Raw genomic sequence first — 21,216 nt, 5'->3', positions numbered from 1 at the left:
GCGCACAGTAGTGGATTGAGTGACCAAGTTTTTTTTTAAGGGTTTATTACCCCTAGAAAAGTGATCTGCCAATCGACTAACAACTGGGTTCCAACTTACTGCTAGGTGAACAGAGTAATCAACAACAATATTGCACTTATATAACGTCTTCCATGCAGGGCAGCGTCTCAAAGCGCTTAACAGTGGCGGAGCCTAACTATGAGCCAGAGTGGGAAAAGGTGACTGTAAACACGGTCGAAAAGGAGGGTTTTCAGGTTTTTAGGGTCTTGAAAAAGATGAGAAAGGGGAAAATGTGGAGGGATTGAGGGAGAGCGTGAAGGAGGCTGGTGCCAGTCAAGCAGAGGCGCTGGGTAGTGGATTAGGGAGTGAGGAGGTTGATGAGGTAGGGAGGTGCCAGGGAGTGAAGGGACACATCAATAGGCTGCCATGTTCGTCCACAAAACATATAGTCACTTCACTTGTATCTTGTAAGGTCTTTGAGACCTCTTGATGACATGATAAAGCACCAAATCCTTTGCAAGTATTATTATTTCTTAATATTACTATTATTATCAGCCTCTCTGCCCCCACCCTCTGGAACTCCATCCCGCAGTCCCTCCGCCTCGTCCCCTCCCTTGCCTCCTTCAAGACCCGTCTCAAGACCCTCCTCTTCGACCGTGCCTTCAGTCACCTTCCTTCCCCTCTGCCACTCATCCTCCCCGATCTCGACTACCCAGCTTGGGTCCGAAACACTGATTGTCCAGCGCTTTGGGACATCCTCTTGATGTGAAAGACGCTATACAAATGTAATTTTGTTGTTGTATTATTATCTTACCAACCTCCTTGTTTTTGACAAATGTTTTGAGCCTTTCTAATATAGGGCCACAATCTTATTGTAATTCAGTTGGATAAGCTCAAGGTTCGGACTGAATAATTTCTGGGTTTGATTCTCACTCACACACTCAACATTGCATCCTGTTAATGTAAAGCAGCAGTCAGTTTCTCTGGGGATGAGCTGCTTAGGAGAAGCGTTACTCTGCAGTGTGGTTACCATTACACACGGCCAATTTATCGATGTGATCGATTTCAAAGATTAAATTGTATCAGGGAAGAGGCCTACGGAGTAAGAGTGGAGGGAGGTGAGTGTCAGACAGCATGTGTCACTTGAGGCTCATTGGCTCTGTTTGGTTTTGCGCTGCAGGTTTCTGAAACTGATAAAACGGACGACCGAGGTCATGTGGACGTACCTCTGAAGACCTGCCGCAGTCCTACGCCAGGCAGTGGAGCAATGAAGTTCAGAAGCAGATCTCAAGGTGTGTCATTCGTCTAAATCCGGTTACTGGCTCAAGATGTTGGGCCAGTGTACTGCCAACACAGTCTGGATTTAGACAAATGTACAGTTAATTCCTTTTTCTCTTTATGTCCAAAAGTTCCAGACAGTTTCCCACTCCCCTGAAAAGAAGAAAATACATCACACTGGGCCAGAATTTGTGTTAAAGCACGAGGCAAGCCAAAAGCCAAACAGATTCTGCTGCATAAATATAGCAAAAACTGTTCATCTGCAACCAGAGCATCCAACAGAACCCTAGAGCAAGGTGTTATAGAGAGCAACGTAATTCAGCTTGAAGTGGCTTCAGATACTGTGAAGGTTACCCGCTCACCACAGTGTTAGAGCTCAGCTTGTCTCAGGTCAGAATTGTAGTCTGTGTAACAGATGTAGAGGATTCTCTGGAGAAAGCAGAGTTTATCTTGTGAGATGCCTTTTTTCCGGCAGTGAGCTACCAGTTTTCCACAGGAGCACTTTTTCAGCTCTTAATTATTGAAGGTTTGAATTTGCTATGTGTGTTTTTTTTAAATCCTTGCATTTGGTATAGAGCATTTTACATTAGGAGGACGTCTCAAAGTGCTTAACAGGAAGTACTGTAAAGTGTGGTGACTCTGTGTTTTGTAGGCAATCGTTGTTGGATTATGTTTGGTGGGACTGGTTGTCTTTTTTTTCTTTGACGGTCAGCTCCCCGAAGGCCTGACACAAAAGTAATTTAGCTGCTGTTGAGGTAACGCTGAGCCCAACTCTTTCTGGCAGCAGAGGAGCTGAAAGCTTTACTTCTCTCTCGCTGTTCTTCTGCCAGGTGGAGGCAGCCGCTTGGAGTCTGTGGGCGAAGATGACGAGCTGATCGTGGAGAACGGTGAAACGAGTTGCGAGATGCCAGAGAAGCCGGCACGAGGTGGGCGGAAGCACTCCCTTCCACAGCAGCTGGATGCGGTGGGCACCAGGCAGGTGTGTGGACGGCCATTTTTCATGCCTGCCTCGGTCACCATGGCGACATTGATGGGTGTGGAGGAAAACTGCAGTAGAGCCTCATTCTAACGAGGTGGTTAGGATCCATGAAATCCCAGTTGTTGTGAGGCCCAGTAGACAGTTTCATTATGCACGCTCAAAGGTGGACCATGTGGTGCCCGTGCTTAAAAAACAGGCCGAAGAGGAGGGAGTAGCGACCTAATTAGCAAGAAATTGGCCATTTTTTAATGGGAAGCTAAAATGGCCACCTTCTGCGTCATCATATCGACACCGACCTCACTGCCTGCTTTGCTTCCTCACAATTAACAGGAAGTGGTGACCCGTTCACCCCAAAATAGCTGGTTGGCACGTGGGAAGGCTCTCATGTATGTGCAGTGAATTTCTTGCAGTGCGCTTAGAAACAAAACCTAATATGTTTTAGAAATAAAAATAAAATAAATAAAACTTTAAATAAAAGAAATAAAGCCTCACACATCAATCGCTAAGAATGGATATAATAGTTTTGTTACTCGTTTATAAAGGGATTTATCGTTGTAGACAAAGACAAAAATATCTCTTAAGTTAAGTGATCAGCGCTTGCCCGACAGACTAGAGTATCATCACTGGAGGAATCCCAAGTTTGTGCTGATATTAATGAGTGAGATGATCTGGCTTCTAAGTCCACTCCATTTTGTCATTCTTTGTATATTTTTTTCAGGAGTATCAAATAGTAAAGAAATCGGCACGTTCCTTAAGCACGGTTCAAGTGGAATCGCCATGGCGACTGGCACAGCCATCCATTATCTCCAACATTGTTCTGATGAAAGGACAAGGAAAGGTAACACTGATCTCCTTCTACAGTTAATGTCCTTCCTGTCTTGAAGAGCGTTGATTTTCTTATTATAATTGTTGTTATTACAAGTAATTATTGAAATTATATGTTATATATCATTATACCTTGCATTTGATACAGTGCCTTTCACACCGAGAGTATGTCTCTAAGAGCTTCCCAGGATATGCTGTGAAATATAATAACTGTGTATTCGAACACTGCAGCCAGTTTGCACACAGAAATATCCCACTAACAGCCATGGAGTGAGTTACCAATTTTATCTGGTGGATTGTTGGCCAGGACACCAGGAGAAACTCACTTCTCTTTCAATAATCACTTGCATATGATATATTCATGTCAGGAGGATGTCTTGAAGAGCTTCACAGGATTTACTTGAAAGTGTAACGACTATAGGCAAATGCAGAAATCAATTTGCTCGCAGCAATGTCCCACAAATACCATGAAACAAATAACTGATGACAACACCAGGAGAACTCCCTTCTCTTTTTGAGTAATATCTCTTTCAAGATATTTAATGTCCATCTGAACAGGCAGATGGGACCTCGGTTTCAATGTCTTGTCCAAAGGACGACACCACCAACAATGCAGTGTTCCCCCGCCACAGTATTGGAGTGTCGGCCTAGATTTTTGAGTTCAAGAAGCTGATGTGGGGTTTGAGCACACAACCTTCCGACTCAGAGGGAGAGTGCTACCAAATGAACCAGGCTGACACCTATTCCTTTTTTTGAAACATGTTGATTCCCTGGCTCATTTTAACTGGGAGACTGCGTTAAAACCTTGTTATTGCAGGAAAGCTTTTTCACTTGGGATGGAGAACTGCATACAAGTCACTTCAGTAGGAAAGCTGCCACTTTGAGGGTTGAGTACCTGAATGTATCTGCAGCTTACTCCACGATCCCTCAATGTCTTTATCCGTTGTTAAAAATACACCTTATGTGTCTAAGATCCAGTTGACCCTCTTTCCTTATAGAGCTGCCTCAATATCCTCGTGAATAAAAGGCACCAGAGTTGTTTGAACCATGTGTGTCTATAGAGTGATTGAACATTTGGCTCTTATCCTGAAGAAGGCAATTTCTGAAGAGCTGGAAACAGATTTTTACAGTTCAATTGACGTGACATTCTGCAGCTTTACTGACCTTTGAACTATCCTCCATTTGTTTCTTGCGGATGTTGTTGTTTGTACTCTATACAAGGCACTAAATATCCAGTCAATTGACTTTACAGTACATTCTGTGAAGCGCTTTGAGACGTCTCAAAGATGTGATAAGGTGCTATATGAAATTATTATTATTACTCAAACCAATACTGACATCCTATTGATTTTGTATAGTTTCTGGTGTGTTTTGCAGGGTCTTGGATTCAGCATAGTTGGTGGCCAGGATTCTGCTCGAGGCCGGATGGGAATATTTGTTAAAACTATTTTTCCAAACGGAGCGGCTGTTGCTGACGGGAGACTGAAGGAAGGTCAGAAATCTGATCCTTGAGCCCAGCTAGTTTGTTATTCCAGCAAAATTTAATAGCGGCAAATAATTTTACTTTGGCTTTGATTTTGCTCGCTTCTGACAAATATTGAAGTGAAGCACGCAAAGTTGCACATCAGATCCAATGAATATTCAATGTATTCTTGAATCTGTGATGTGATGTTGCATTTTTCCATCTATTCCCGAAGACTGTGGACATAAGCACTTCCTTCCTCCCCATTGCTCTTCCCGAATTTGTCACAATGATTGGGTCCAAAGTTGATCCCATGAGGTTCGGTATCACAATCTGAATTGGCTTTAATCCTATTATTTAAGGTCAGCCTTAAGACCTACCTCTTTGACCATGCTTTTGGTTATCTTTACGTGACCTCTTATAGAGTTCCGTAATTTAGTGGTTAGAGCACTCATCTTGCAAGCCATTGGACCTGGGGTTGATTCCTGGGCAGGGTGAAACTTTAGGCAAGTTTCCTTACTCCACACACCTCTGTTTACCTAGCAGTATTTCATAACCTGGTTGTTAGTCGATTGGCAGATCACTTTCTGGGGGTAATAATCCCTCCCAAAAATAATAATAATAATTTGGTCACTTAATCCACGGCTGTTTGTGGGTCACTGCTGGGTGCAATTTGCTTCCATGTTTTGCCCACAAAATACGCTGTCACTACATTTTACAATATATCCTGTGAAGAGCTTTGAGACATCTCGAAGACGAGATGAGGCGCTGTATCAAATGCAAGGATTATTATTATTATATTTCCCCTCCCCACTCCCATCAGCTCCCACCTCCAGCTCAGGTGGCAAGGCAGTATTGTTAAGCGCTTTGGGACGTCTTCTCGTCATGAAATACACTACATAAATGTAAATTTGTATTCTATTTGTGATCTTGCTCTCTGGTGAAACTGGACCATTTATCCAAGCATACATCGTGTTACAAATGTGTTATATTGCTTTTGTGTGACCTCTTCGGCCCATCCCAGTGGGGTGTAACTCTCTCTGAGGGAGGATGGAATCACTCAGGGGCAGCGGAGGTCAATTTTGTTTCAGTGACAATGATCAGCATCTCAAACCAAGGGTTTAGCACAATAGCAGATGGGCATTTGCAAGAGTTGTTGTTCCAACTTGTCCTTATATACTTAAGAATTTGATATCCTTTCATGTAAACTAAACATAGAAAACTATTAACTCCTTTGAATGTAGCGCAGCTAGTATTTCCATCCATGATGCTTGATGACAGTAACATAAGCCATTTTTTTCGTGGCTTGCAACCAAACCCTTGTAAGTGGGTTCGTGGGTCAATAAGGCAGACACGGTTTGTGCTGTATCTGATGACCCCGTTAATTTTTCAGTGTTAGTTTAGAGATAATTATTATTAATGCGACTTTAAGGCATTGAAGATCTTGGCTCCAGGGAGCGGTGCGGTGGCTTCTCCAAGATAGCTCATTGTTTTTGGCTTCTCATGAGAACTCCTCCAAAAAAAACCCTGGCTGGTCGCCCAACTGTAGCTAAAGCAGCCGCTCAAAATCTTTGATGGATTTCAAGACCCTTTGCAATGTGGGGAAGGGGGTGGGGGTTGAGGTGGGGGCTGAGAATGTCACAGTCACTCAGATATCCTCCTTTTAGTGTTTGTTTCATCTCTACCAGTGAACAATTGGCTTAGAGCAAATGAGGAAAGAATACTAATCCTTGCATTTGATATAATAATCCTTGCATTTGATATAGTGCTTTTCACGTCTTCTAGACGTCTCAAAGCGCTTCACAGAATATACTGTAAAGTGAATTGGTACTCTATATTTGTGGACGAAATGCGGCAGCCAATTGCGCACAGCAATGTCCCACAAACAGTCTTGGATTGAAAATGACCAATTATTGTTTTTTTTTGGAGGGGTTATTATCAGGCGTGTGGAGTAAGGAAACTTGCCCAAGGTTTCGCCCTGCCTGGAATTGAACCCAGGTGTCTTGCTTGCAAGGCGAGTGCTCTAACCATTGAGTTACAGGACTCCACATTTGGTGAAGTACCTTTAATAATAATAATAATAATAATCCTTGGATTTGATATAGCGCTTTTCACTTCGGGAGGACGTCCCAAAGTGCTTCACAGAACACACTGTAAAGTGAATTGACTGTATACTTGTGGGCGAACGCGGCAGCCAATTGCGCACAGCAATGTCCCACAAACAGTTGTAGATTGAAAATGACCAATTTAATTATTGTTTTTGGTTTTTGGAGGGATTATTATTAGGCGTGTGGAGTAAGGAAACTTGCCCAAGGTTTCGCCCTGCCTGGGATTGAACTCAGGTCTCTCACTTGCAAAGCGAGTGCTCTAACCACTGAGCTACAGAACTCCACATTTTCCACAGGACTTTCACATCATGTGGACGTCTCAAAGCACTTCACAGGATATACTGTAAATTGGATTGACTGTATATTTGTGGGCGAACGCGGCAGCCAATTGCGCACAGCAGTGTCTCACAAACACTCGGGGATTGAGTGGCCAAATTAATATTAATTTTTGGAGGGAAATCCTATTATTATTCATAAATCCATCATTACTATTATTCAATAATAATTTCTAGTTCCAGTCAACAGTGATGCCTTTGTCCTTTGTATCGTGAGTGAGCACGAGGGGTGTGTGTGCGTGTCTTGCAGCAGAAATAGGGAGTTTAGGAGGATGTTTTTGGCGTAGAGGGTGGTGAGAATGCGGAACTCACTGCTGGAAGCTGCAGTTGAAACAAAAAAGCATCAGTGCGTTTAAGAGAAAACCTGATGCATGTATGAGGGAGATGGGACAAGACTGATATAGGAGAGGAGAATAGGAGGTGTCAGGGCTCATGTGGAGTGTAAACATTGGCACAGACTAGTTGGGTTAAATAGTCTCTTCTGTGCTGTGCAACTTCATGTGACAGCATAGAAAAGCACCACCTCTTTCTCTGTTAAAAATGCTACTACTAATAATAATCTTGCATTTGATACAGCAAATCATTTTACTCTGATTCTTCTTGAAGTTGGTTTTCTTCCTAAACTTGACTTTCTGCCAGTTTGCCTAGATTTTTGAGGGAATGGTGTTTAAATTCCCACAAAAGGAATGAGAACCCTCCTCACACTGACAGCGGGCAATTAATTAGTTAGTTACTAATTAACTGCACTTAGTTAGTGAGTGAGTCAGTCAGTTAGTTAGTTAATTGCTCCAGTAACACAACAGCATGTTTTCTCGTTAAACACTCGCTGTTTTGCACCTTATTATCCTCCTAACTGCGGTTCCTTTTAATCAATTCTTTTTATTGATTCTATAAATCTCCTGTCATGCTGTGTCAGTGAAAACTTACTCTGCCTCAGAGGCTTAAGCAGGTTGCTGGAGGTCCCACTGTCCCGCTGTGAGGAGCTTAGTATTAATTACTGCCAAGAAGCACATTTCATTTTTCCAAGGTGTCAGTTAGCATCTGTTGTGCAGGGAGAAACCGCCTGCCTTCTCTCCCTGGAGGAATTCATCTCACTCTTGACAGAATGTGTAGGTGGAGGCGCTTCAGTGAATGAGGATCTTTCTGCATTTACTGAAGCTGCAGTGAAATCCTGATGACATGAACCCAGTACTGACAATAACAATAATGATAATCCTCATATTTAGTATAGCACTTTTCACATCTGGATGTCTCAAAACGCTTCACAGGATGTACAAGATGTACATGTATGCTGATGACGCCCAACTCTATCTTTCTGCCTCCACCTTCAACTCCAGGACCACTGCTGTCCTGACAGACTGCCTGTTGGACATCAAGTCCTGGATGAGGGCAAATTTCCTACAGTTGAATGTGAACAAGACTGAGGCCCTCCTGATTGGCTCGTGCCAGGACTCCTGGCTACAACAACAACAACAACTTGGATTCATATAGCGCCCTCCACGCTGGACGGTGTCTCAGAGCGCTTTACAGTAACCTTTACAGGCTCTGGCAGCATCAACCTCCATGCTTGCACACTACAACTCACCAAGCCAGTCAGGAACCCAGGTGTCTTGTTCGACCCTCAACTGTCTTTTCTCCCCCACATTCAAGTCATGACCCGCTCTGCCTTCCCTCACCTCCGTAACATCGCCCGACTCCGCCACTACCTCACTTCTCAGGCCGCTGAAACTCTTGTTCGTGCCTCCATCACCTCCAGGCTCGACTATGCAAATGCCCTGCTTGTCGGCCTTCCCAACTCCTCCCTCCACAGGCTACAGATAATCCAGAACTCCTCTCCCGCCCAAACTCCGTGACCCTATCTCTCCCACTCTCGCCCGACTCCACAGACTCCCTATCCTTCAGAGGATCTAGTGTCCTCACATACAAAGCCCTCCATGGCCTCGCCCCACCCTACCTTCGCAACCTCTTAACCCCCTCCAAACCCGCCCGTTCCCTCCACTCAGCCGGCTCTGGCCTGCTCCACGTCCCCCGCCCCACCATTGGCGGGAGAGCCTTCAGCCACTCTGTCCCCAACCTCTGAAATTCCATCCCCCAGTCACTCCGCCTCGCCCCCTGCTTAGCCTCCTTCGAGTCCCACCTCAAGACCCTCCTCTTCGACCATGCCATCGGCAACCCCCTTCCCCTCCCCTCCCTTACCCCCCAACCCCAGCTTGGATATGAAATGCTGTACACTGTCCAGCGCCTTGGGATGTCCTCCCCACGTGAAAGGCGCTATACAAATGTAATCTTGTTGTTGTTGAAGTGCAGTAAATGTGTTTCGTGAACAAATGTGGAAGACAATTTGCACAGCAATGTCCCACAAACAGCCGTGAAGTAAGTGAGCAGTTTTTATTTGTAGGATTTGTTGGCCAGGCCCCGTCTGCCTGTTCAGATGGATGTTAAATATCCCATGGCACGATTCGAAAAGTGAAAGCTGTTTCTCTCGGTGTCCTGGCCAACAAATCTCCCAAAGATAATTGGTTACTCACTCCATGACTGATTGTGGGACAACCTCGCTGCTGCATTTCGCTGACAAAATAAAGAGTCAATCCGCTTTGCAGTATATCCTGCAAAGCACTTTGAGACGTATCGACAACGTAATATATCAAATGCAAGAGTATATTATAAACTAAATGAATAAAACCACAACTGAGAACTAAAACATTTAATGCCAGGGCAAACATGCATTAAATCAAGGTCTTTAATTAGTGTTTTCTTAAATATTAATGAAAGCATCGGGGGGGGGGTGGGGCTTGAGGGAGGGAGACTGGACTGTTTTGTCTCTTCAAAATGGTATAAATGTCACCGAGGATTCATGGAACTGCTCTGTAATCCACAGGAGATGAAATCCTAGAAGTTAATGGGGAATCTCTGCAGGGATTGACCCATCAGCAGGCTATCCAGACCTTCAAGGTAAGAACCCGTGTAACTCTGTTCCCCTCCACGGGAGAGCGGAGGTCGTTTGCATGGAGAATGTCTGCTGGCCCCGGTCCCTCCCTCTCTTGTGCATTCAGAGCGTAAAAACCCATCTGTTTATCAAGCACTGAGATTTACACACGAAAACAAGGAAAGACTAATTCCTGACGCGTTCTGAGGCTGTTGATTGCTCCTCGGAGGGAAACACAGGCTCAAGAGTGACACAGATTGGTGATTTCCCATTCCTTGAAAACAAAAAAGCAATGTTTGCTATTTTGAATGATTGGCAGACGAACAGAGTTTATTAACTCTATCAGTGTCTCAAAGGCTTTGAGGGTCATTTTTTTCTGTGCCAAATCCCTTCTCTTCTAATAGGAACACTGAATAAGCCTGTTCACAGGTTTCCGTTAAGTTCTTCACACAAACAAAAGTGTTTTAAAGTTATTGAAATACACAGTCCATTAAACAGCCCCCTATAAAAAAAAGTTTACAAACTCTTTCAAGGCGATTTATAGATTTTTCTGGTCTTTCAGACTCTGAGATCCTTACTTTGACTTTCCATCTTCCATCCTTACTCAAAGATGCAAGTATTTGCATGAAGTTAATAAGCACACACTTTGGTCACAAAGCACGAATCAATCACGTCCGTGGTTACATAGGGGTTGGTAACACACGTCCCTGGTCTCAACTCCCAATAGCCTACCCTGTGATAGACAATCTGTCCCGTTTAAATTGATTCGGTCACTGTGATTTTGGTCCATTATCATCTTTTATAACCTGAGAGCTGTGTGGCTCAGCAATCCTCACGGTTTGTGCTAGAGAATTCCAATTAGTATAAAATCACAAGTTCACATGATTAGTCTGGCTGAAGAAGGCCCTTCTGCCCATCCTATCTCATCCCTCCAGAATACCCACCGTGCTATCCCCCCATCACTGCATCAGGCTGCTTTTTAAATGAGTCCAGTGTCCAGGCTTCAACCACCTTTCTTGGAAACCTATACCAGTCATTGATTACGCCCCGCGTAAAGAAAACCTTTCTGGTATCTGTCCTGAGATTGCTCTTTGCAACTCTAAACCTATGCCCACTTGTTCTCTGTCATGATACATTCTGAAGTATTTAATAACAAGTGTTGTGCTGTAGACCCTAATACACTGGAAACCTGCAAAAAAAAAATTTAAATGAGCTGTGTAGCTATTAGAGGGAGAAAAACATGGTGTTTTCAATCTACTTTATTGGATCTAAGATAGCCAAAGATCGTCATGTTCTTGGCCTCAAGACCATTGTATTACATTTAAGATGATGAAGAATTAAGAATAAATTCTTTGGTTTAGACTTTTGGTCAACACTCCTCGCTTTTAATAACAATCCTTGCATTTGATATAGCGCCTTATCACATCTTTGAGACATTTCAAAGAGCTTCACAGAATATACTGTAAAGTGAATTGACTTTTGGATAGCAAGGAGTGCTGGCACCCACCAGAAGAACAGTTGACCCAGGTTTGAGGTCTTATCCAAAGGACACCAACTCTGATATCAACAGACCAATACTTTCAGATGCACCAAGACAGTAGAACAAGAGGACATAGGCTTAGAGTTGCAAAGGGCTCTTTCAAGGAAAAACAAGGTATTTCTTAACCATGAGGACAATTAATAACTGGAACAGGTTGACAGCAAGGCGACAATACTGGACTCATCAGCTCAATGAAGATGAGATCAAATGTGCCTAAGTGGCTTCTTCAACCAAAGCAATCTTGTGATCTTTTTCAAATGTGGGAAACCGGGTTCCAATAAAGGCTCAAATCCTAGCTGTCATTTACCTACCACCACCACCTCCTTCCCTTCCACTCCTCTTGACTCCAACCCGCAGCTCAGATGCAAGTCCTTGTCTGTCCAGCATCCTGGGAAGTCCTCTCAAAGGTGCTACGTAAATACAATTTGTTTTGTTCAATTTCAGAACTTTCCAAAATTGTGCTTGATCAATCTATTTATCTATGTCCCTCAATCCCTCCGCCTTGTTCCCTCGCTCCCTCCCCACTTTCAAATCCCACCTAAATACATTCTTTTGATCATGCTTAGTCACCTCCTCCTCCCTCTTCCCCTGGCTCGGGGTCAGACTCCGCCACAGTCAAGCGCTCGAGGATGTTACCCCGTGTGAAGGGTGCTATATAAATGCAAATTTTTGTTGTTGTATTATACATTGTCTCCCTCCCTTCCCTCAGCAACTGAAGAAAGGTGTTGTGACCCTTACTGTCCGCACCAGGTTGCGAAGCCCCAGCCTTACTCCCTGTCCCACCCCCACACTGATGAGTCGCTCCAGTTCTCCCAATTCCAACGCCAGTGGTGGAACCCCAGTGCCCGGCTCAGACGAAGGGGAATCCTGTCGCAGAGGCCCGGGACCTAAAGATCGAATCATCATGGAGGTGACGCTAAAGAAAGGTAATCCCCATCGGGAGAGATCCATTCACAATTAAATTGTGCTGACATTGTATAACTGCTCACCAGCGAGACATCCTCGAGGAGGGTGGGAGATGGGAAGAACATTGCAACCATAGAAATTTACATCACAGAAGAAGGCCATTTGGCCCATCGTGTATGTGTCTCTTTCAGTAGCTGCTCTGACTTCTGAGCCCCAAAATTCCATCCACTGAGTAGACCCGCGAGGTTATTTTGTTGAAAAAGAGCTTTGGCAAATTCTTCAATTGTCTCCATTTGGATCGTGATTTCTTTTGAACAGCTGCAGAAAACTGGCTTCCAAAGTAAGACTGAATTGAATTTTTCATGGTTAAATTTTAAGACAAAGTGGTCTTACAGGCCAAAACAAGGTGAAACAAGGCTCAAGACATATGTAACTAAATACAGTTCTGAGCCACAGCTCGTTCTCCCAAAAAGGTTTCCAAGAAGGGTAGACACGGCCAGGGCATTGAATTCATTGACGGAACAGCTGGATCCTAATATTGGGATGAAAGTACAGTTGGTATGAGATCAGTTGTTTTCTTCATTTTGATCTTTATCATGTACTTAACTGGAAAAGGCTGCAGTGTGATATTTCAAAGATAGACATTTGTGATAAGTGGAAACAATGCTGTGTTGAAATCTAGCCGCGCTCCAAATGGGGATTCTACAACCGAGTGGTGGAATCTTGGTACAATAACCAGCATGAAGAAAATCTTTTATATTATGCAAATACCTACTGTGTGATCATATCTCACATCATGGCCTGTCTAGCACTTTGCTGTGCCCTCGTCTCCTCTTACTGAGCTACATCGCGGTGGTTGATTACCTGCATTGTCATGAACATGAGAACCAAGTAGCGGCAATGGAATGTATAAAAGGTTCTGGCAGGGAATGCAGACTAACATGGCTGAAGGTTTCTGGTGACAGTCCATGTCGTTAGTGATATTCAAAACCTGTTGATTATTTTACAAGTTTGTGCCACACTTTGCAGCAGCCATTGTTCTATTTTTCTGTCTTCACCTTGACATTTTTCTGGGCGAGGTCAAGTTTTATAGGGACATAGGAATTGCTGGACAAAAAAAATCCATCTAGTTTACCTTCTACCATCCTCGTACCCGCATGCTACAGTAATGCCGGAGATATTGACTATTCATGACAATCAATCTGGGAATTGGATATATGCTTGAAAAGGAAAAATTTCAAGGTTATGGAGAAAGAGCGGGTGAGTGAGACTAGTTGGATGGCTCTTTAAAGAGCTGTCACAAGCACGACGGGCCAAATTACCTCCTTCTGTGCTGTAAGATTCTATGAATCTCTATTAATCAATCTACAACAGACTCAGGCATGAAGTGAAGGAAACCCAGGGGTGGAAAGCTTCAGGAACCATGTTTCTCTCATGAATACGACACTTACATCTGTGCATTGTTTTGTTTCAGAGCCTGGAGTTGGCCTGGGTCTCGGTGCCTGTTGCCTTACACTGGAGAATGGCATCCCAGGAATTTACATCCATAGCCTTGCTCCTGGATCAGTAGCCAAGTTGGATGGCAGACTTAGGTAATAGTAATAGTCAGTGTTAAACTGTAAAAATATACTGCACGTTTCATGGAGTGATGGAGTGTGAACGCTTTGAATAGGGCAGATTGTTCAGAATATGACTGGGTCAATTTTGTGGTAGCTCTTAACAGGATTTCTTAGTTAAGAAATCTCATCGGGAAGCCCTTCGAGCAACTAGATGCACATCATGCAGACAGGAGGCAGCCCTACTCCAAAGAGCATCTGAAGGATTGTTAGACAGGACAATGGGGAAGAAAACTATCTTCTCTTCAAATATATCCATCGAAATTGTGACTGGCTCTATTGTGGATTTAAAAAACATGTGGTTATCAGATCAATGCACGAAATGCAAAATGTACTCCGGTTCTAACTTTGGAGCCAACCTTAGGAAGTGCATCCTTGGCTTTAGAGAATTGGGAAGCAAGAGTATTAAAGTAAATGGAGAAAACGGGGGAGAGAAAATGTGATTTAAAATATCTGCCATTGTCTAACAAATGGTACAACAGACGCGGGATGTTAAATGGTCTACTTTTGTTCCTGTGTTCCTTTTAGGACATGGTGAAAAGAGTGCTATTTGTTCAGCGATCAGTCCATGACACATCTCAATGCTTCTCAGTTTATGTTAAGCCCCATACTTGATCGTGATTGAAGTACTTTTGATTTTGTTACAGCCGTGGAGATCAGGTTCTGGAGGTGGACTCAGTGAGCTTGCGGCACGCAGCTCTGAGCGAGGCTTATGCAATCCTAAGCGAATGCGGCCCAGGTCCCATCAGCCTCATCATCAGCCGCCATCCAAACCCCAAGGTAAGAAAAGTGAACATCTTCATCAGTCGCTCTGTGGATTATTTTTCATCTGAAGATTGAAAGAGACGATTGACTTTTGGATAGCGAGGAGTGCTGGCACCCACCAGAAGAACATTCGAGGTCTGTCTCAAGGATTGTTGGCCAGGATACTGGATGGGAGGGGGGACTTCATTCTCTTTTCGTATAGTAGATAATTATTTGGGGAGGACAAGTTTGCAGGGCTATGGGAAGAGCGCGAGGAGTGGGATTGATTTGGACAACTCTTTTCAAAGAGTCGGCACAGACATGATGGGCCGAATGGCCTCCTTCTGCGCTGTACAATTCTATGATTCTATGTTTGTCGTGGGATCTTAAATGTGCAGCAGGATAAAACAATAGTGGCACACCAATGAAGTGTTGCAACGTAATATAACATTGTTGCACTCTGCGTGTGCAAGCAATGGAAAAAACTTCCCAAATATTTCAGTGAAGATACTGCCCCTTTAAGTAATTGCCAGTGCCTTGATAACCAGCTCTTCAGTAGCAAGAAAAATAAAATGAAGTTCCTAAGAAAACATTGCTCAGTGCCAGCCACAGCTCCTCCAGAATGAATTCTTGCACAATCTGTGACAGCTGTTTCTATACAGTCTAGAATCTTGTCAGTGGACAGACATAGACTGAAACGAACCTGCCTCTGTGTGTGCTTGAAATCTGATCTCTGGGCTTCCCCTTTTTCAAGTAATGCTAAACAGCCTCACACGCCAGGACACATTGGCAGCATAACGATATTTCCTAAATCTGAGATTATTAGGAGCTTTACAATTCCTGCCAATGCAAGCTTGTTAATATTGCCCACACCCTAAAATAAATCTTTAAGCCAAACAGTATCTCTTTATGTTTGTACAGGGTGGCAGAGGCATAAAGGACTGAATGCTGTAATTAGTGTTTCTTTTCACACTTCAGGGAGTTGAGTTGGTGCAGGTGGGTGACAGTCATGGCATTCAGTCCCCGTGGGTTTAATATAAAGCCTACTTATGATTTTCAGTGGCTACAGCTGGATCGTAATAAAAGTTAGCAGCGTGAATTTGATTTAACATAAACTCCAGATTAGACAGAGCCACAGAACCATACAAGTGCTCTCTGTTTCAATCTTGCCAATTGTTTTTGTTAAAAGAGTTGTGAATTTTATTTGCAGTTTTAGCATATGTGGGTTCAAGCTCCACGATGGGACTTTAAACTTATAACCCGCGCTGAAACTTCAGTACAATACTGGGAGCAGGCTTTCAGATGAGATGTTAAACTGAGGTCCCGTCTGCCTGTTCAACTGGACGTTAAAGATTCCATAGCGCTATTCAAAAGGGGAAAGGAGTTCCTCCAATATCCTGGCAAAAAATCCCTCAATTAAAATGGTCAGTCACTCCATTATTTGTGGGATATTGCCATGCGTAAACCAGTTGCCACATTCACCTACAAGTACATCTTCACTACACTTCCCAGTAAAATCTTGTGAAGTACTTTGAGATTAAATGCAAGGATTATTAAAACAAATGTCCTTCATAGGTAGTTCCCAACATACCAGTATGTAGCAAAAATATAAGTATTTATTGTGGGAGAAAAATACAACGTGATATTACTGGTGATAAATGTCACAAAGTGCGTTTTTTGCCCCTGTTCCTCAGGGCTGAGGAACTTTTTGTAGAAAAAAATTCCTGTCAGATCATAAGAAGATTTGTAACAGTTGTTTAAGAATTAGAAACCTTTGAACTAGAAGCTATTGGAAGCAAGATTGTGGTCCGAGTGAGTGACACTAGCACTGCTAGAGGATCGAATTCAAGATCCTCACCTACAAGGCATTCACGGCCTTGCTCCCTCCTACCTCTCCGACCTACTATCCCCCTACCTACCTGCCCGTACCCTCCGTTCCTCTGGCTCCGGTCTGCTCCACATCCCCGCCCCAACCGCCCTACCATCGGTGGCCGGGCCTTCAGCCTCTCAGCCCCGAGGCTCTGGAACTCTATCCCCCAGTGCCTTCGCCGCCTCCTCCCTTTCCTCCTTCAAGGCCGGTCTCAAGACCTTTCTCTTTGACCGTGCCTTCAGCTCCCCTCTCGACTCTCTACCCCCTCCTCGCTCCCTCCCTTCCCTCCCCTCACCCTGACCATTTCCCCCCTGCTCGGGTCCTGACCCAACTGTCCAGCGCCTTGGGACGTCCTCCCGATGTGAAAGGTGCTCTATAAATGGAATCTTGTTGTTGTTGTTGCTCAAGTGAGTGATATCAGGACCTAGGTGAGTGGGGACAAACAAATACTTCATTTTTTGTTCCTCCTGTGTTTTTTGTGCAGGTTTCGGAGCAGGAAATGGACGAGATGATATCACGTACAACTCATCGGGAAAGTATGAGCAAGGACGGGCAGCTGTCACACACATCAGGTACCGCAGAGTGTCACCGCTTACGTTTCTCAACGATGACAACAACTTGCATTTATCTTGCACCCCTCACGCAGAGTAGCATCACTTAGCATGTCTCAGGCCTGAAGGAAGGATCTTGTGGAGCGCAGTTGCTCTTGTACTGCGTTTAGTTGCGTTTGCATATTCCCTGTTTCTGTGTGAAGGGGAGGAGCCTACCTCTTTAGTGACTGACCGGAGCCCCATTTTGGTAATTCTGTGATTTTTTTGTTTAAAAAATGGCGGTTCAGATAAAAATGGTGTCAGCATTGCCACAAATGGATGGGCCAAACAGCCTCATTCTGTGCAGAAATATCTATATTTCTATGTAACTTGCAACATAATTGTGTTTTTTAAAAATGTGCAACTTTTTGGTGCTTGAAGTGCAAAAGTCTAGTTTTCTAGTGGCGGGACGTGCTGGGCAATGTCCTGTGCTTCCATAAAGACTTTAATAATAATCCTTGTATGTAATATATGAACTAACAGGGCTTAATGTATCAGTGAAACTTTGAAATATGCTGAGCAGATGAGCTTCACTCTAGCAGATAGCACTGTTTAGGAGCTGCCTATGTGCTATTACCTTATATGGCTTGGTAAATTTTGACATATTTAGAGAAAGTCACTTGATTTGCAACTAACTTAATTGGAAATTTGGAAAGCTATTTCCATGACCCTCGACTGCCCTGTCTACTCTACGGAAGCAATAAAACGTGTCTCAGTGGATGTCTGACTCCCCCACCCACTCATCATTGCCTCCTATTCATCATTGTCACTGGTTAGAAGGCAAATGCTTTTAATGTCTGGTTCGTGAACCTTTGCCGAGGTTCAATGGCAGTGCAACACTTAATGCATTTTGCCTCCACATCACAGCTTTGTACAGTTAACACAGCTCGCTCCACGTCAAGCCCTCTAATGACTGTCTGTTTTAGTCATTCAAGATCAACAGCTTAAAATATAAGAATTTGGAAATATTCTTACATTCTCTCTTAATATACAAGACAGTTTCCTGCAGTTTAATAAGAGGCACTTAAAAAGGTGGCTTGCAAGTTAAGATTGATTTTAATTTTGTTTTAACACCTTTCTACACAATCCTAAATTTAAGACAATCATCTTAAGTCTAAGACCATGAGAAATAGCTTGGTTGTAGGTTAAGAAAAGCAGGAATCTCAGATTTTTTGCTTCTCTTTTGGTAGGTCAATTGCAATACTGTTACCAAAGCCCTGGCTATGATTACCTAATTCAAACTCCCTGGTCTTCTCCAATAGTGTGGAGATCTTTGACAGCCACCTGAACAGCAGATAGGACCTAGGTTTAACGTCTCGTCCAAAGGGTGGTAACTCTGGCAGTCTTGCTGAAAAGTCTCCCTTTCCCCTCCCACCTGAATCCTGAACTGGAGGGTCAGCAAAGCTGAGAGTTCAGAAGTCCCAATGTGGGGCTTGAAGGTGCAGGATATTGCTTATGCTACAGATAATGTAACAGAATATCCCTAGCTCCAAGGCTTTGGAAAGTCAGAAATTCTTCAAACTCCGTGCTTCAGTTCTGAAGTGCTTGACACCAGATTTGATGAAGATCAGGGCACTGAACCTGAGACCTTTATTACATCAGGCATCAAGTACCAGCCCCCACTCTATTGCCTGGAGACCACAAAGATGACCACGGTCGCTTTGCCTTCACTCCAGAGACCTGATTTAACTCACTGGAGTCTCCTCGAGCAGAGTTGACGATATATCTACCTCCCAAGTGTCACTGCTGTACTCGGCTGGTCAGGCTCACCAATCAACAGCAATGATTTGGATGACTGTGGACCTGTCTAGCCTTACTGGCCTTGTCTCCAAAAGGGTGAAGGGCTGAGTGGATCCACCCCAAATTGAAGTTGGAACCTCAGGTCTCAGTTCAACCAACTGAGCTGCACTGGGCACCTTTGCATTGCCGTAGAGGCAGCATCACATCAATATGAAATTCCACAGCCACATAGAGTATAATTTCACATTGGGATCAGTATGAGGGGTTTGTGATACCAGATTCACTGACATGAAGGCTGAATCCAATGTAAAGTAGGTATCAAAGAACTTCTGCAATGGATGCCTGGAAGTATATCATAGAGCAATGCATATGGGGACAACACGTACTGAGTCCAGTAAAATATCCCCTTCCTCCAGGGCCACCATCAAAGAGTCCATCACCTACTGTGAAATCCAAGCAGGGAGAGGGAACTTCTTCCCTCAGTTGGACCATGAAGCGCTTTCTGGAACCAGCAAGCCGGGTAAGCACATTCCTTTCCTACATTACTGAGGGGGATTGGGGTGCGTGAGCAGATGATGCATTCATGTGAATTGTTCATCAGCAGTATACATCTGAGGAGGACAAGTTTTTTTTCCCCCCCGTTATCATCGTGTTTAGTAATCTGAAAAATGGTGATATCTGTTGTATTTGTGAAATGGTTTCCACAGTCCTGTTGTACATTTGATTAAAATGCTGCTGTTGCCTCTTGCTATCAGATACAGTGACTGTATTGCATTAATAGCCAGCGTAGTTCAGAATCGCCTGATTCTGAAACGTCGGCTCTGAGGGGATATTCTTGAAAGTAGCTTCCGTTGAATGTCCCTAACTCCTAGAGCTCTCTCTGGCTGCTCAATACTCTTTCCCCTGGCAACCAGTGGGGGCTGGGCACACAAAAAAGCCATTTGGGCCTCATTGACAACTCAGATGGAGTTAAGCCCAAATTCCTTGAATTTGCTCAGAAAAGGTGTTTGAAAATAATCCCCGCTCAGTAGGCATGTATCTGAGGTGGCAACAACCAGGAGTTTGCAGCCAGTTTTGGGTACTGCTATTATTTAGACGTTGGACCGGGAAGAGAAAAAGGAGGGTGGGGGCTGGCGGCTGCAAGATCAGCTGCCCCGTTTGCCCACAGTGGGCGATGGCAAGCTTAGTGTTAGCAGACCACCTTCTGCAATGGAGGTGATAAAATACGTAAATGCCTGCTAGGGGAACTTATGTATTAAAATGGCCATATTAAAGAAGGTATGGGGTGCACACATTTTAACCCTGTTCCTTAAAAAGAGAACAGAATTAGCTTAAGAATCACAACTTTGTAAATACACTCATGACAGGACAGTGCCTTTTTTACTTTCCCAATGGGCAAGATTGTACAATGAGCCAGTCAATATTAAAGTGTTTCCTCCCTATCTCTCTCTCTCTCTTGCTCTCTCTTTCAGCAAGGGTCACTGAGCTCAGAAGCAGAACTCTCCCAGTACTTTACTCATGATGTTCCCAGCCAGTCCTCTCTCTCAGACACGATGGTAACAGCTTCAAGCGACGAGGAACAACTACGACAGAAAAGTACCACGGACTCGCTGGATGACAGCAGCGCCCCACCTTTGATTCCAGGTTTGACACCTGTTGAACACTTTAGCTCCTGTTAGTAACAGGTAGATTTTCAGTGTGAACAGTATAATGAAGAAAGCATTGGTTCTGTTGCCTCTTTGGGGGAAGGTGCTGTCAGGACTCCTGTTAAAATAAGATTGAAAGCTCCTCTGATGTCCTTGTGGCATAAAATTAAGCAGTATCCCAATGCACACTCTGGGGTCCCCAAGCCTTGGCTCTTGCCAAACTGTGACTAATATTTTCTGGAATTTGGTAAGCAGGATACGTCCCTCCAGGGAGAGAGCGCACATTCCACTCCAACTATCTGGGATTTCCATGTGTAGGTGGGATGCATGGAATTCTCAGCTTTTTGGATACTTTTAAGCCTGATGATGGGTTTTGGCCCGTGTCAGGCATCTGGTTGACCAAAGAAATAGTGTCATTAAAAACATTACCTAGTGAAGTGAACAATTTTAAAAAAATAGTCTAATGATTTCAGGAATCTTATTTTATGCTTTTCCTGACATTAACCACCCTTTCAGTGTGAGTCTAGACAGTGAATATCCGACACATATCTCAGCCAAATCTGAGCCTTTGCTGACCTAATGCATTCAGTTCTGCGGTGTAATGGTTAGCATCCTCATCTTGCAAGCAAGAGGACCTGGATTTGATTCCCG

General features: G+C 43.9%; 1 protein-coding gene across 1 annotated transcript in view; it reads left to right on the top strand.

The window, feature by feature from the left end:
* pdzd2 (PDZ domain containing 2) overlaps positions 1 to 21,216 on the top strand; it is a 129,169-nt gene that overhangs the window by 82,703 nt on the left and 25,250 nt on the right. The window contains exons 6-16 of the mRNA XM_042331917.1: positions 1,181 to 1,292; positions 2,109 to 2,257; positions 2,976 to 3,095; positions 4,460 to 4,574; positions 9,866 to 9,939; positions 12,163 to 12,379; positions 13,834 to 13,951; positions 14,623 to 14,755; positions 17,074 to 17,161; positions 19,336 to 19,439; positions 20,392 to 20,597. Coding sequence (XP_042187851.1) covers positions 1,181 to 1,292; positions 2,109 to 2,257; positions 2,976 to 3,095; positions 4,460 to 4,574; positions 9,866 to 9,939; positions 12,163 to 12,379; positions 13,834 to 13,951; positions 14,623 to 14,755; positions 17,074 to 17,161; positions 19,336 to 19,439; positions 20,392 to 20,597 — 1,436 coding nt within the window. The remainder of the gene's footprint in view (positions 1 to 1,180; positions 1,293 to 2,108; positions 2,258 to 2,975; positions 3,096 to 4,459; positions 4,575 to 9,865; positions 9,940 to 12,162; positions 12,380 to 13,833; positions 13,952 to 14,622; positions 14,756 to 17,073; positions 17,162 to 19,335; positions 19,440 to 20,391; positions 20,598 to 21,216) is intronic.

This window comes from Callorhinchus milii, unplaced genomic scaffold (assembly GCF_018977255.1).
Source record: "Callorhinchus milii isolate IMCB2004 unplaced genomic scaffold, IMCB_Cmil_1.0 Scaffold1, whole genome shotgun sequence".
In the NCBI taxonomy this organism is placed as follows: Eukaryota; Metazoa; Chordata; class Chondrichthyes; order Chimaeriformes; family Callorhinchidae; genus Callorhinchus; species Callorhinchus milii.
The sequence above is the reverse complement of the archived record's forward strand: the minus strand, read 5'-3'. Positions and strand labels throughout refer to the sequence as shown.